The sequence below is a fragment of the Haliotis asinina genome, chromosome 9, assembly GCF_037392515.1.
Source record: "Haliotis asinina isolate JCU_RB_2024 chromosome 9, JCU_Hal_asi_v2, whole genome shotgun sequence".
Taxonomy (NCBI): Eukaryota; Metazoa; Mollusca; class Gastropoda; order Lepetellida; family Haliotidae; genus Haliotis; species Haliotis asinina.
The window spans coordinates 31,290,233-31,307,485 of NC_090288.1; the positions used below are offsets into that span (position 1 = coordinate 31,290,233).

General features: G+C 39.6%; 1 protein-coding gene across 4 annotated transcripts in view; it reads right to left on the reverse strand.

The window, feature by feature from the left end:
• Window positions 1-4,766: 4,766 nt before the first annotated feature.
• LOC137295684 (atrial natriuretic peptide receptor 1-like) overlaps window positions 4,767-17,253 on the reverse strand; it is a 415,887-nt gene continuing 403,400 nt past the window's right edge. For all 4 annotated transcript variants that reach the window (XM_067827161.1, XM_067827162.1, XM_067827163.1 and 1 more), the window contains 9 exons: window positions 16,527-16,698; window positions 15,176-15,325; window positions 13,679-13,802; window positions 13,048-13,116; window positions 11,735-11,909; window positions 10,915-11,013; window positions 10,539-10,630; window positions 9,630-10,203; window positions 4,767-8,995 (listed from right to left, as the gene is read on the reverse strand). In XM_067827161.1, coding sequence (XP_067683262.1) covers window positions 10,117-10,203; window positions 10,539-10,630; window positions 10,915-11,013; window positions 11,735-11,909; window positions 13,048-13,116; window positions 13,679-13,802; window positions 15,176-15,325; window positions 16,527-16,698 — 968 coding nt within the window. In that variant the 3' untranslated portion in view covers window positions 4,767-8,995; window positions 9,630-10,116. The remainder of the gene's footprint in view (window positions 8,996-9,629; window positions 10,204-10,538; window positions 10,631-10,914; window positions 11,014-11,734; window positions 11,910-13,047; window positions 13,117-13,678; window positions 13,803-15,175; window positions 15,326-16,526; window positions 16,699-17,253) is intronic.

The following is a 17,253-nucleotide window of genomic DNA, read 5'->3' on the forward strand; positions in this document are numbered from 1 at the left end:
TAACCGTGGCTTACAAAACCCCAAACTTAAAAATACCAAATGATGTTAACGACCAAAGACCAACCACATCTACATACTATTGGCTATGATTTATAGTGATTGAAACCGTTGACAAGACTCCAATAAAGTTGAACTCTTTTGAGTACAGGTTCTCTACTTGTTAAATGCAGTAAAAGACAACAGGCAACAAAGAAATGAAATCTCTGTCGGCATTCCTGTATCAGTCTCTGCTTATCGAACACGCAACACCAGCAAAGGCATAGTGAGAGACCGAGACGGATTTTCATCCGATAGTGCCTCTGAGATTAAGGTACAGGGTGTTTTGTATGTGAAACATTTCACTATCTGGAAAAACAATGAGATACAACAAACGAACACCCATTTGTTTTCATTTTCCACCCTAACTGCTCCTAAATCAATAAAGGCTGGTTACTGTCACATCAAAGTGGAAACATATATTGCGAATTCCACGGTGTAAGTACTTGCACACTGCCTGTTGTGTGTGCTCACTGTGGAGAGAAGACACACAAACAGAAGATTGTGACAGTAGTAAGAAATGCACCAGTTGTTCAGGAGATCATTCCTCTTTTTCCAAAGAGTGTCCAGTTTGGAAGCTGCAGATGGATATAAACAAGCTCACATTCATTCAAAATATTAGTTCTTCTGAAGCCCAACAAATGGTGAAAGATCCGACATAACATAAACCTATGCTTCAAAAACCAGAGCACAGTCTGAGGCAACCACTAAAATGCCTAACACACGCACTCACTCAGGCTGCCAAACAAACTTGACTCGGATGAAAACAGATTCTCCACAGATTTTCTCACCTGCATTATCCACACAGACTTCTCAGCCACATACTGGCATGCCCCAAAGTCCATCAGAGCCAGCTTCTGATCATTCCTCATCTCAGTCAAACACAAAGTCTCAGTCATTATCTCCTGAACAACAAAATCCTAAAGGAAAAAATATACCTAAGCCTGGTTATTCTAAAAAGCAAAGTGGCAGATCCCCAAAGGATATGAAATTAAAATGAAACTTTATAATACGGATTACTTGAGGACATGGACGTGTCCGAAAACGTTCCCTTGTTGCCCTCCAAGAAAGTGCTGGATAGATCCCCAATAAATATCCCGACAATGAAATGTTCACATTTTATCATACAGTGGAATTGTAGAGGATTAAGAAATAATTACAATGATTTACTGTTATTGGTCCAAGATTGTACATCATCAGCAGTCTGTTTGCAGGAGACGTATCTCAAACAGACAGATCCTTTGGACCTACGTCATTTGACTGCTTATCATTCTTACTCATCTGCGGGTGATATAAGGCCACTGATTTACATGGCCTTGGATTGAGAGGCCATTTGCCTCAATTCATAGCCAACTTTTTAAATGACAGACAGTATGAAGTCCGCGTAGGTTCTACCTTGGCTATTCATTATAATAAAAAAACTAGTTGTCTACACTTTTGTAGAAAATATAAGTTGCATAAGGACCCAGAACTATTTTCAGATGATCCTCCCATCAAAGTTGTCTAGGAGGCCAAGTTCTTGGGTCTAATTTTCGATTCACATTTAACATTTTTGCCGCATATCAAATCGCTAAAAACAAAATGCCTGAAGGCACTCGATTTAATGAAAGTCGTATCTAACTCAAAGTGGGGATCAAGCTACTATCCTATACCTATACAGATCACTTGTCCACTTGAGGCTTGATTATGGCTCCATCGTCTATGGTGGAGCATGTAAAAGCAATCTACAGCCTGTTGATCCTGTCCACCACCGAGGCCTTAGGTTTTGTCTTTGGGTCTTTTAGAACTTCTGTTGATAGACTCTATGTTGAAGCCGATGAACCATCTCTTTCACAAAGCCGTATAAAATTATCTTCGCATTATACTACAAAACTATATTCTAACGAGCCTAAACCTGCTTTTAACTGTGTCTTACGAGGACTTGTACAGAAAAGTCTTCTCTTGTTCCGCCTCTTGGGCTAAGAATTAAACCATTCATTTCCGCTGCTGGCATTGAGCTGAGCAATATATCTCCTCCCGCTTGCTTTCTTCTCATCCTTGGCAACTCTAACATAATTTAAGAAGCCAGAAACCAATGAATTACCATAAAAACAAGAATATCATCAATTAAAAAGTAAAGATAATATATACAAATCCTTATTCACAGATGGATCCAAGGCTGGTGGCGCAGTGGCTTGTGTCACTGTGTCATTGGATCCAGGACCATTTCCTCTTGAATACCAGATAACAGCTCTTTTTTTCCCCCAGAAACAAACGCCATATTAGCGGCTCAAAGACAAGTATCAACAAACTTTACTTCTTTTCCGATACTTTTTCCTGCCTTAAGGCTATAATAACATTTCTTGCAAACATCCACTTTTAATAACAATTATTGAGTTATATAAAGATCTTGCTACTACCCAGTATGACATCGTACTTTGTTGGTTACAATGCCACGTTGACATATCCGTGTACTTAATGTCTGACCTTGCTGCCAAGACTCAACAAATCTGTGAGACCACTTCTTATTCCATACTCTGTTTACAAAGCTAGCATAATTCTTCGTCATAAGGGATAGATATTTTAGTGTAAAACGGTTATAAGGATCTTTTTAGCACAGTTAATTCTCAATAATTTTAGTTGATGGTTTTTCAAAGGACGTTGATTTCATTGTTGAATTCTTAGTAATATGTTCTGTAGATAGATGTATTTTAATGATATGTGGTTTAGATTAGTAAGTAGAATCGTTAGTAACTGTACCCACAAAGGGGGTTGAAGTATTGTGAAATTATTGTCCTCCTGGGAGGGTACAATGTAAAATTAAGTCCACCGAGTTTTTAATCGTAGTATTCTTGCAATCTTAATTTTGACTAGCATTCCTGACACTTGCAAGCGGTGTAAATAGTGTAAATCCAGCTAGGGTCCATGCATGTAGCAAAGGTACTGTAAGTCCCCATGGTCCCTAGCATGGTGACCTGCCTTCAGTTGTTTCTATACTGCCTTGTCATGTACGGTTAAACTGTTTTAAATATCATAAGTTGTATTACAATATATATGTGCGATAGTCGAGTTGTTTTACTGTCCTTCGTTGACAGTTATTTTTCATTTTGCCTATAATTAGTGTTAATATATCACTTGATATACTCACGATATGATTTCTGTGATTGGTCGAAGACTTTTATTCAATAACGGGGATTGTTGAATGGGGTTGAAGTACTGTAAAATGTTTGCTCCACTGAGAGGGTACATCAGACTACATCATTCAAAGTATATTTATTCGACCTGTATTTTTAATCGTGAAATATATTTTCCTTTAATTCATGGTTAAATTTATGAAAATCAGTGACATCAGAATGGATTGTTAACTTGATCTCGTTTGAAATATTAACTTACTCACGATAGAAACTAGAGAAGATGAAGCAGGAGGCAGATCGACAAGCTTCCTAGGCGTAAGACGCCCAAGAGAAACTAATGGTTAACATGAGCGGGAGGCAGATCGACAAGCTTCCTAGGCGTAAGACGCCCAAGAGAAACTAATGGTTAACATGAGCGGGAGGCAGATCGACAAGCTTCCTAGGCGTAAGACGCCCAAGAGAAACTAATGGTTAACATGAGCGGGAGGCAGATCGACAAGCTTCCTAGGCGTAAGACGCCCAAGAGAAACTAATGGTTAACATGAGCGGGAGGCAGATCGACAAGCTTCCTAGGCGTAAGACGCCCAAGAGAAACTAATGGTTAACATGAGCGGGAGGCAGATCGACAAGCTTCCTAGGCGTAAGACGCCCAAGAGAAACTAATGGTTAACATGAGCGGGAGGCAGATCGACAAGCTTCCTAGGCGTAAGACGCCCAAGAGAAACTAATGGTTAACATGAGCGGGAGGCAGATCGACAAGCTTCCTAGGCGTAAGACGCCCAAGAGAAACTAATGGTTAACATGAGCGGGAGGATGAGCGTTTGGCTGCACCTGCTGAAGGCTGAGACTCTTGCTGCTGCTGCAGTAGCTGAAGGTGGGTATGCCGCTTAGATGGAGGTCCTGATCACTGCAGCTCTGGAGGCCGAAAGAGTGTCAGCCTACTCCCTGAAGAATGCTCGGGACACCTGCAGCGTTTGCGGTCAAGAGGTTACAGGTAGTAGCTTTGGAGGCCCATTCGTATGCAGCACTAATATTGCTGAGTGCAATAAAACTAAACTCACTCGTGAGACCTTAAAGTTTTACCAACTCACTCAAGCCATATGACAAAACTTTACTTTCATTCAAAACTGGCGCGAGAGTGTCTCAGTTGTCTCGAGCAGGCGACACTGCCTGTGAGTTCCACCTACGTGATCACTGTCTGACTTGGTTGACACATGTCATCGGTTCCCATTTGCGCAGATCGATGCTCATGTTGTTGATCACTGGATTGTCTGGTCCAGACTCGATTATTTACAGACGGCCACCATATAGCTTGAATATTGCTGAGTGCGGCGTAAAACTGAACTCACTCACTAGAAAGAGGGTAGCCTGAAATGACCCTGACCAGAAACTTGGCTTGTATGTAGTCTAGTGGACAATTCTTTCCTGGGCAAAGTGTGATATGGCACTGACAAACATAAACACAGCACCAGGGGATCCTGGTGTACCCAAGAGAGGCAAGTCTGCATTCCAACTTACGATCCTTTGGTTGAAGTGACCATGGTGCTACATACCACTGACGATTTGTTAAGAAAGAACACTGATTATGAAAAACATCAATACTTTATTCTTCATTAGTTGATTTCTTTGTTAATAAAACTATCACAGACACAATGTCTAAAACAATGAGATTAAGATGTGAGACAAGGTAAAGCAAATAGTCATCCAATAAATAATAATTATACATGTCATGTTCATAATTAAACAATTAAGCTTTACACGTCAGGACTACATTTGACATGAAAATATCACAATGCACAAAATCACTGTGAGTACCCAGGTCCCGTTCCACAAATCAACTGTAGTACGCGTACATCAAAAGTAGTACGTGTAAGTGTATGTTAAAGTAAGGGAGTCACCTATCACAGATTTGTGGAACGGAACCCTCCAAATAACAGTAAACAAATAAGTATGGATAATGGGATTTCTTATGAAATGTTATCCAATGAATCAACAGCGGGCGTTCATTTCAATGATTTGTCATACAAACTCAGATTTCAAATTAAAATTCAACAAACCGACGGGATATATTGTATCATCAGTAAAGTAAGAACCAGCTGAAGTCGTCAACTCCTGATGAAATCGTCGATGAAAACATCACAGCTACATGTGCTATGGGATTAATCCATAATCCCAGATAAGATGTTTACTCTCGCTATCACAGATAAAATTACTGGTGGTGTAGCAGATAAAGCTCCTGCCCTGAAACCGTGGCCTGTGTTTCGATACCCAACCGCCTCCTAAAACACGTTAACTAGCTGGGGAAATAGTGAAGGAGTTCGGTTTTGCACCAGTTTTAGGAATATCCCAGCTGTATCGGGAGACATCGGAAATGTGCTTTTACCCACGTGGGAAATCGTATTCGGGTTTTCATCGTAACCTCTAGACTTCCCCACCCAGTAAACGATTCCTCAGCCTTCTTTACATTCATGCACTGCGTATTTCATGTGGTTTCATCAAAAGTTAAACACTAAATTAGGGCTGTGCTGTCTCTATCACCAGCCCGAATTGAGCATAACTATCAGCGGTTCTTGTCCGTTCTATGATGTCAGAAGGTAATATGATGTAGCACTAAAATGCAAAATATAACATTTTCTTATCATCTCTTACACACGCTGAACGCGAAAACAATAACGTTGGAATTTACAAACACATGTACGAACGTATGCCTGACCTACATACGGCAAAGAAAAACAAGGGATAAAAAACACTTTTTTACATTTTCATTTGGAGTAAAATGTTCCGCTCGAAATACGATCACTCAGTTTAGCGTTTAGGAACAGTGTGTGCGGTGGTTCTACGAAGTAATCTCAAAGTTTTATAGCTGTACCTGAAATCCTGAACTATCAGCAATAACTAAGAATCATAATCTGTTGGTGACTGCAAGGTCTTTGCTAGGATGGCAAGCTTTCTTGCTAACAGAATGCGCAAGGCCATTTCCGTAATAAGAATCACTCGCCGAGTTTACTGTATTATTCATATACGTTTAATAGGTGAAAAGGTAAAAAAGTCCTTCAGCACCCGTGACACTTGTTACAAACGCATGCAGAGGCAAGGAAATAACACCTGAATATATGATGAGTGTTAAAATAACGAAATGCATCAGTCATCTAAAGACTGGAAAATGACAGCTGTAATTTTAAGATTGTTTTGTGAAACGAATACCCGGAATTTCTTAATCAACGAAAAAACTCACAGTTTTTTAACAGAAATCTGTGATCAGCCAGTGAGGAGTTTTGGTGACAGGGTCTTTATTTAAAAAAGGCATAGAAGAAGTAATTGCAGTTACAAACTCTTGACGAATAAACTCACAGTTACGCCTGCACGAATCAACCGTTGCTCAATAGTCATACCACTCACACTGCCAGTAGAAAACACAGTGTAGAGAGTCGAAGGGTCTCTTGTATGACACATGGCGTAACTGACAGGAATTATATTATAATACTTCCACGGACTACTTGTAGGATTAAGACACTAAACAATAACAGTCGCATTCTGTGGGGATTCCATACTATTTACTGAGTGTTGTTGGGTGAAGATTGTGATAGCATGATGCAATCTCTGACACAAAAATAGAAATCTGTATAACAATATACATCAAGGAGATATCATTTCTGGAAATGGTGCCGATATCGTTTGTAGAGTTTTCTTGACACATTCTGATAATGCACGACAGACATGTATGTTATGGTGTTTGTGACAGTCGTGTTTTTAGACAAAAGACTTTCTGTTAAGTGTGACATTCTAGTAAGTTTGACAAACTCCACTATCTACTCGATTAAACTCGAGATGTGCAAGATTACATGTCTTCACCGTATCAGATTTAATGCTTCACAAAATCTTACAAAGTACACATTTGTGAAGTTGTGCTTTTTTCGTGACCAACTGATAACATAGGGACATCACTTACCTAGGGACATCAGGAATATATATTTATGGAAATGTTGACGGCTCATTAAGATATATAATTTCACTTGAACCGTTGCTGTGTAGTTACATTACACACGTGGAAGTTCACTCAAATGCAGTCTTCTTAGATCAATATTTAGACAACTCTTAATTTGATAAATATTTCTAAAACTGTCAAATTGTAACAGATATTAGGAACTAAGATTTTAGAATATCACTGTAGAACAATGAAAATTAAACAGTAATACTTCCGTCATAGTGGAATATATTCATCTGGTCATATGAAGTTTCGATCTACCCCCTTGCTTTACCATTAGGCCAGTTTGCGATATCTGAAATTGTCTTTTTGTGTGTCCATGGAAACATGCATATGTTTTGAAGGTTCTGTTTCAGAACCGGATCTGTCATGACATTGGAATAGAATGAAATCCCCACAATTGCGCAATCTTTGCATCATCTACTGGCATTGGTCTTGAATTCCCCTTTCATAAGACTGAAAACTAAGGACCCATTCGCTAACAAAGCGGCTTTGTAGCATAATGCCATTTTAACCGGGCTTGAAACGAGGCTTTGGTTTCGAATGGTTCCAACATATGAATCATAACAGAATTGAAATATGACACACTGAATCACGAAGATGCCTACTTTGTGGATATAATCGAAACACGATAGCAAACAGTGATTTTAGCTGCTTCGGGGGCCTCAATACAGCACGAGCGCTATCTACATGAAATCCACACCTTCTTATGCTTGATTGACAAGTGACACACACAGCACATAAGCGACGACCTAGAAATGGATTTCACTTTCAGAGTAAGCAGTTTCATTATAAAGCAGTATCTACCCGATAGGAAATCACATCCAGGTATGTACAGTAATATTGAATAAATAATCATTGAGCATGAAGCAAAATAAATACAATTGCTTAATTATGTACAGCTTAAACATTTTCATAAATCATTTAATTATGTGACACAAATCAATCAAGATGTTTGTGAAATATATATATTTATTGTATTTTTCAAGTATACGTATGAAGAGGATTCATAAACAAAGAAATAAGATAAAACATGTGATAATCCTGACTAACGATAAACGAATACCTTCACGAAATGTGTATCAACTATATCCTATAATCAAAACACTACCATTTCAGAATCTAAAACCTCATGACAATACCATAAACAGCAGCAGGAAGGCTATCACATATGCACTTGAGCTGTCAACCAAATCATCATATTGAGTTGATAACTGTCATCATCAACAAAGAAGTACAATACTCCCTGACTGGAGTACAACACTCGTCATGCGGTTTATTTATTAAAAAATATTAATTCAAAAGTGGTTTTGAACGAAATTTGTACGAAATGTAATCACTATACATTTATATGTACATTTGAACCGATACACCGGCTAGACAGGGATTTGTATGTGTATGCTATTAGCAATGTCGATCACAGGGATCTCAAGCAAATGTCATAGGCACGCGTTAAGTACCGTGAAATCTACATGGTAAATGACCCGTTAGTCGGTTGTACATAATATAGTGATAGTCGAAATAGACACAAACAGATGTAAATATCAACCACTAAGGGATACGTCAAAGTATGGATTATAAATACCATCTTTGTAAAATGATATGTTCATATATGAGACGTGAGTGGTGTTATTAACAATAAATAGCAGTAACAGATCCAGGTTTGAAATAAACGTATCTATGTACAAACATTTACATTTGATGTCTCGGTTGTTGGAGACAGGAGTGACGCTATGCTAAAATGTACACGTGGTCTATGCACTAAGATATGCACATGAAGCTGAAAGACACCAACAGATTTTGTGGATTTGGGACAAATAACATCATCGCTGATATGGCAAAGGTATGGAAGCAGTCATATCTGGAACAAAAGGAAATCAAATTAAAACGTTACTCCACATTTTTGCTACACGTCAATAATTTGCAGCCAAGTAACTCACTGCCATTGTTCATGTTCAGAGCTCTCTATACTTGGAGGTAGCAAAGGTGCTGTAAGTTCCCATGGTCCCTACTCTGGTGATTTACCTTCTGTTGTGGGCGATCTATAGCCCGTGTTTTATAATGTATCGCCCAAACAGTGATATCGATTTTAACTTTCCACTTTGGGAGCTTGTAGTCGCCATTGTGAATGGGAGACGCCAGATTCAGGACCCTTACTTATATCTCAGTAGATCATGATCTACCTTCAGGTGTTGGCAATCTATAGCCTGTTTTTATATTGTCTTGTCCGAATAGTGCTATTAGTTTTAACTTTCCACGCTAGTTTTAATCCCATTTCTGATATTCTAGTTGTTTTACTGTCCTTCGCTGACAGGGTTTTATAATGTACATATTATCTTTTTCATTGTTGAATATTCTCGTCACGATATGGCTGAGATATTGCCGATGTGGCGTTAAATATTAACTCACTCACTCACTCAGTAGATCATGAAGCTGCGGGTAACATTCAACGTTCCTATTTAGTACTTTATAATGCAGTAGCAGAATATACCTACCATCAAATGGTTACGTTTGATTAGATCCACACTTAAACGTCTATTTCAAGCGTGTAGGCACCACCGAAATAGTCAGCATGAATACACTTCTTCCCTTGATCTCTCTCACGAGGCACTCTCAACTCTCAGTCATTCGGTGAACACAAGTAATGGAATGGTGAAACGTCCTCTCAGCACTTAGTGTAAGTCATGAGTAAGTCACACTTAAGAGACAGAGCGTCAACTACTATAGATCTTCTCTGGCCAGAATGAAAAAGAATTATGAAAGTTGAAATGTTTCGCAGAATTGAGAAACTTCCACAATACAGCCTATTCTCTAATACACGATGACAAACCCTTGTCCACAATGAACACTGTGGCGTTGAACCATTTCATTTGTTTACTTTCACGCTTGTCCTTTACAGTTATATATGCACAACTTGCAGCACGAACACTCGTAGATTGCTTGTCAGCTGATATGACGTAATTGATGGCGTCACGAATGACGTCATGATGCAATGGCCCTCAGAGGACTGGTGTTGTCAGCAGACTCACGCTCTCCTAATAGCCAGTGAGTCGTCATTTTACCTTTGCCCTGTAAACAAACGCCAGTTCAGTGAGAAAGAGAAGGCGAACATTTAAACAGCACAAATGTGATTATCACCAATGGCCATAATATTTCTGATACGTTTACGAATAATCACTCACCTACTCATTCACTAAAAACCCAAATAGAACCAGTGATGGTAACGGGATCAAATGGTCATACAACCAGTGACTGATATTATGAACAATGTGGATGACATGCCCAAGCAATCCCCGTTCAGATGGGTCAAAAGATGGGAATCCACGCATGCCTTGACTGTAAACCTTAAACACTCACATACAAAACACATGACGTCCGCTTCTGACAAGATTCTTTTGTCTTACCTTCATTTCTACTGCACCTCGACATTCTAGTTCAAACGTCTTGAACTCATCAAGCACCTGTTTTGTGAAATCACTAACGTGTATTCTTAGAGCTGGAATAAAAATGTATCTGTTATAAATACCTACTCTATCATACATGGTATGTAATCACAGCAATGCAAAATATAACAGCAATGTAGCTAAAGCGTAAAATTAAACAAACACATGTTTCTACTTTGTTTTAGGTCATATTTGAACATATACAACACGCAAGGAAACATCTACACTTGTGTGTAATCTCTTAAACATTCGGTGATGCAATGATATTTGCTTCGTTGATGTTATCATGTTATTTGTGTTGTTATTTATGTTGTTTCTGTTATTTCTCGCTACTCACGTAGTCCATTTGACTCCATTCTAGAAGAAGTGTTGACAGTGTCCCCAAACAGACAATATCGGGGCATTTTCAAACCGACCACGCCCGCACACACGGAACCTGCATGAGTAAAGAGTGAGTGAGTGAGTGAGTGAGGTTGATTCCATATCCAGGTTAACGGTGTACATCACAGCATGCCAACATTCCAACTTATTAGACAGTGCAAAGTGTAGTAATTCTGGTGAGTCCGATATAGTACAGTTACTTATTACACAGTGGAAGCTGTCACAACCGGCATCTCCCAATCCGGTAAGTTGTCAACACTTGCATAAACCAGTCCCATTCGTGGCTTGTACATTTATAATCAGCTCTACAATCCGGGACATTGTCTAAATCAGATTATTTCTTCAGACTCAATGAGTGCCGGTTTATTGCATGGCAAAAGTAGATAAATTCCTAATCATTGCAGTGTCTGATATAGCCTTTATATATACATTTGTAGTGACACAGATACTGTTCATATTCAAATCGAACATCATTAAAATATATTTAAGCCTCGCCACTTGAATATCAATAGCGTAAGTGCATTTGAGTTAGTGATGTCCAGAGCTGACTGAAAGTGGACAATGGCCTTCTCATAACTGTGTATGATATATCGTCAATGCCAAGAAATAATCAGCGCCAACTACCTGCTAGTCGTAATAGCTGCGATAGTAATATGAAAGGATCACTTAAATCCAATGATTATTCCAGATGCTCGGGAAAAGGTAAGCATGTCCTTCCTGACACTAATGCTAATAATGAGACCTTGTTAATTCGGACGTCTTTGTTCTTTATGTACCTGTATGTATTCCTATCCTAAGTTTCAGTTGGTCATTGGGCCTGTGTCGGATCTTGAAACACATCACAGCATTAAGGAGGGCTAGCGACATCCGGGCAATCTCTCTGGCGTGGAAGTTTCCGTTCCGAACCGGAAGTCCAGACACTACCATGTACGCATCTCCGATCGTCTCCACCTGAAAGTATAACGTGGGTTGTGAGAGGACTGTAATGATTGTTACTTTAGTTGCATAGTATCTGAATATGACTTGACCAGCTGCAGTTACCACAAAGCCAGTAGCGCCTGTATCGAACTTATTTAGCTATACATGTGACTGTAATAGTGATGCCCAGTGGACCGACTCCATATAGCTGGAAGATTGCGGCGTAAAACTAAACCCACTCACTCACTCACTGTTTTTATATTATCTTGTTATTTCAAGTGAAAATATTTTAGATTTAGTTAATAGTTCTATATGGATATGTTTGATATACTACTGGTTTTACTGTTCTTCAACAGGGTTTTTGTTTCTAAGTTTATTGATCTACATTATCATTATTAATCGTTCTCGGTACGATATGGCTGAAATATTGCCGATGTGACGATGAATATTAAATTTATTCACTCGGTCACACCCACTTATGCTCGTAACAAAACATCCATGTACAACGGGGCACAACTCGTATGTATACCAGAATACATGACAAGGGACACTACTCCAAACAAAATGGCTATTTTTACCTATGGCTGTTATAAATATTATATTCACCGACAAATTTGAATCATGTCAATGTATCGTGTCCTACTAAATATACATGTTTCAACTGAATCTCAACCTTAAATATATCTCCAACATGTGTCTCCAATTGCGGATATAGATCCTATTGTTCATGATCATAATGGTCGGTGCGATAATCAGCAATGCATGATGTACTCATAGTTCAGATGATGTTCCGAGAGAGATCTGATCACCAACGACGCACGTTGAAGAAATCATGTGTCAAAATGTGTATCGCATTATGCCACTGTTATCAATTTGAGTGAGTGAGTGAGTGAGTGAGTTCAGCTTTACGCCGCACTCAGCAATATTCAAGCTGTCTGTAAATAATCGAGTCTGGACCAGACACCCCAGTGATCAACACAAGCATCGATCTGCGCAATTGGGAACCGATGACATGTGTCAACCATGTCAGCGAGCCTGACCACCCGATCCCGTTAGTCGCCTCTTACGACAAGCACAGTGGTGATTGGCAAGCATTGGGTGCTAAAGGCCTTTTCTACCCCAGGACCTTCACGGGTCTTATCAGTTTGAAGACGGAGTGCACTTGGCATACCTTGTAGACATCAAAGTTCTCAATGATGGAATCGAAGGTTGTGTAGAGATCATTCAATAGATCGATCACCTGCAGACAGACAGAGATCACACGATGTTATTTTCATAGGAAAATGTTCCGTTAATAAAAAAATAATGAAAATGTGAATCTAATAGGATCGATTAATACAAACATATTGGATTAAATGGTTAAATAAAGTTTTAATGTCATAACCGTACACTGAATATCAGTGGAAATGCATAACAACTTGACTCTTTGAAACAAACACAATATGTATAATCGGTGCGAACCGTTCCTCTATTTCATTCCGTCAGCATACAAACAAAGGAAAACTAATGAAAAACGTGAAAAGAATGGTCTGAAACATGTTACTATCCACCGACTGTGCCTGTTATATCCCCATCCAGCCACCTCCAGCCCTTCAACAATAATCTGAACAAATCTATTTCTATAGAAGTGTTCTCTGTTCCAACTTGGAAAACAACACGATCCTTAGTGCAAGGTCATCCATTTGGAAGGACTGGTAGTCGATCTCATTCTAACAAATCAACCAAGACTGGCACTTCCGAGTCCATTGGGCAAGTAGAGGAGTGTCTGTTTGCCATGTTTCATCTTGCCGAGGAGTACTGACCTGCATGGGCGTGCTGTCTGCAGACATCGCTGTGAAGCCACAAATGTCGGAGAAGTAGATTGTGACAGATTCAAAATTCTCAGCCGCGACAGATTTGCCACGTATAAGTTGTGTAGCAACTTCCCTGGAACCAAGAAATCAATCGAGTGTTGAGTGAATGAGTTTCAACATTGTGATGGAGTAATCGTTGCAAATTATGTCAAAGTGACCTGATCCGAAGTCCGGTCATTACAGGTTCTCTGGTATCATGTAGATTGAATGGTATTCAGATACCACGATACCAGCAAATACACCCCAAGCAGTGTAATACTTTCAGTTTGTTCCACGCCACCGTGTCTAGCCAATATCAAGATCGCTGTATACTTTCTTTTTGTCATCAGTTTAATAAATTGTAAAACCCTTGTTAGATACGTGTTGTTATACGTGGAACAATACAATATAGCCGGAAAGCACGTTTAGCTTTAATGTCTCCCAGAGAGTGTAATCTGAGTTTTGATATCTTCTCAGTTTTGAAAATAAATGTTGTGTCAGCTATACGTGCAAGACAAGATGTGGATTGTGCCGTCTGGGAGAAAAGAATAACCGCCCAGATAATGAGATTCGTACTTCAGATTCATGATCAGCGGATCCTGACGGAGGAAAGGCAGCACAATAAACTGGCAGCGAACGAAATTCCTATCATTTGAGCTGGGTGAATCAGATTCAATTTGACTTCTGTTTGGGGACAAACAGATAAAACGGGAGGTAACGCTAGAGTCTATGTCTATACATGTGACGTCATAGTGCGGTTTATTCTCGGTTGCGACGACCAGTACTGAACATGCTGATTTATTACGTTTAAAACAAACGTTCTTCATTTTTATGAAAATGTAATCAAATCGAAATGTGAAACACTACCTAATGGCATGGAAAGATGTTACATTAGCATCTGATATCCACGATAAACTTATTTTTCCTTTCAGGATGCAAGCGTATAAGCTGCCTTGCAGGTATGCTGCAAAAGCCAATATGATTTACGGCTTGTATGCATGGAACGAGACGGTGAGGTGTAAATCATCAATGATGCGATGTGATGTACAACTGTACTAAACGCCTCCACAAATGTCGCTAGGGACTTACAAAGATGTTTGTTCTTTTATCTGGTTTGTCCTAGTAGTAGACGGAGGGTAAGAGTTCCTCACGTTCCCCCATCCTCAAATAATATTTCTAAAATGCTATAACTAGAATTGAGAAATCTAAGAAAATCTAACACAAAACAATAACTAGAGGACTCACAGAAATAAGTAAATGCCCTCAAACTAAGTACAACATAAAGGGTTGAACCACTTTGCGTTACCTCTGTTAATCTGCGGAAGAAAGAATACAGGGGAACTGTTTCCAGACTGAGAAACACCTTCATTGTCCATAACAACATAGAGTAAAGATCTCTTATGGACACTATTAATGTCGGCGTATGTTGCTTAACATGGAACATTCCACTTTGTTGATTGAACTTACTTTGGCAACATGGAGTAGAGAAGATCTTCCGCTCTCTTCTTCTCCTCCAGATAATCAGCTGTCCGTTCCGACACGAGAGCCTCCAAGTTGTTGGCGTACTGTTCCATCCGAGACAGCAGGTTGTCAAGTATGTTCCCCTTGTCGCCGTCCCTAAAAAAACATAATGTCTCTATTCACATAATGTTATTTGGATAAAATGACAGTGCACTCACATAGTGATTCAGACAGGCCGGCACAAGGTTTGCTCCCACTACAAGCACGTACTTGGGGGAGATTCTGACAGTCCGACAGCAGGTTTGCTTCCACTACAAGAATGTGCTGCGGCGAGATTCAGACAGGCCGACACAAAGATTCCTCCTTGAAGCACGTGTTGGGCGAGATTCACACAGACCGGCACAAAGTTTGCTCTTACGACAAGCACGTGCTTGGGCGAGATTCATTCGGCACAACACAAAGTTTGCTCCCACAACAAGCACGTGTTGGGTGAGATTCACACAGACCGGCACAAAGTTTGCTCCAACGAGAAGCAAGTGTTGGGTGAGATTGCTCTGACGAGAAGCATGTCATTGTGTCACACTCAGTCAGTCTATATCACCATGGTAACCTATCTTTCTAAAAAAATATGATTCTTATTGTTTCGTATGTTGGTTGGTGAGACTTGAAACTGGGCACACTAACTAGACATTTATATTTCAACTGACATGAAAACACAGCTTAGGAACTTTGTTCCAACTGACTGTGTGTTTCATCCTACTCAACTTATAATATAAAATACCTACACATACTTTACATTTTAAATAACCTACATCTACTGTGACGAACTGAGCCCATGATCGACGATAAACTAACAATAAGCAGACATCTAATTGAATCCATGATGTTTGAGCGGATTCTGTTCGAAAGGAGTTCCCTCCCTTTGACTGCACTGCAATGCCTTCAGGCACATATGGTTGGGCGGATTACCTTGCCGTTGTTTTGTTGCTTAATGCTACTCCCAGAAAGATTTAAATGATCGAGTCTGGACCAGACAATCCAGTCATTGAAATCATGACCATCAACCAACGTCAGTGAGCCCTACCACCGGATCCCTGTACTCGCTTCTTACGACAAGCATGGATTGCTAAAGACCAATCCTAACCAGGATCTTCGCGCAGTCTGACAACTTAAATATACCAACGGCCTGTGTGTTTTGTGAAAATTTGTTTTCAGCTCTGATTTTTAGTGACCCGTCCTTACACTTTTCAATGGAATCTATTTCATTTCGTAATGAAGACTGGTTATTTTCTGGATTTGCTGGTACTTGTCTTTCCATTGCAAGGTCCCGGTCTTAATACGAGCTAAAGAGACTTACTTGTTAAGTTTTCTAATGATTGACTTGAGAGCCGTAAAGTCGGGTCGCTCCGCCGGATCTTCCGCCCAGCATCGCTTGATGACGTCAGCAAGTTCGTCACAGGGACAGTCATATTCCTCTAAGGTTGGCCGGAAGTGTGGCCGCACGCCGTTCTTAAGCTTTTCATATATATCTGAAATATTGACAATAAACATTATTCCGTGCATTCCTTCAGTGTTCCCTTAATGTTTTTTCTGTTGTTTCATACCGCATTTAGTGATATTGTGGCGACATGACGACTGTAGGTCTGGACGTATAATGGTGCAATGAACAATGATCTGTGAACATGGGATATGACGTATCAACCAAGATCGGAAGCTGACCACCTGATCCCGTTTGACTCTTCTAAAGACAAACACTGACAGCTGAATATGGATTCTTACATGGATATCCATGGAGAGACCAATGCCGACAGATTCATCAGTAGAATTTACAAAACACATCCACGAATGTTTTTGATGATACAATAATGGGGATTATTGTGTAATTGTGTTTTGCATTCTGCAGTTAACGTTCTTCATGCACCTATTCTCTTGCCAATAGGTAGATCTACAAACACATCAGCAAGTACTGATATTGATATGTCAATTAAGAAACTAACTGATCTGAAACCTACTGGTCATGCTGAGTACATTTTGGTAAATTTGATTAGTTTAAATTAATTTAATTTCCGTAATTTAGTTTGCGT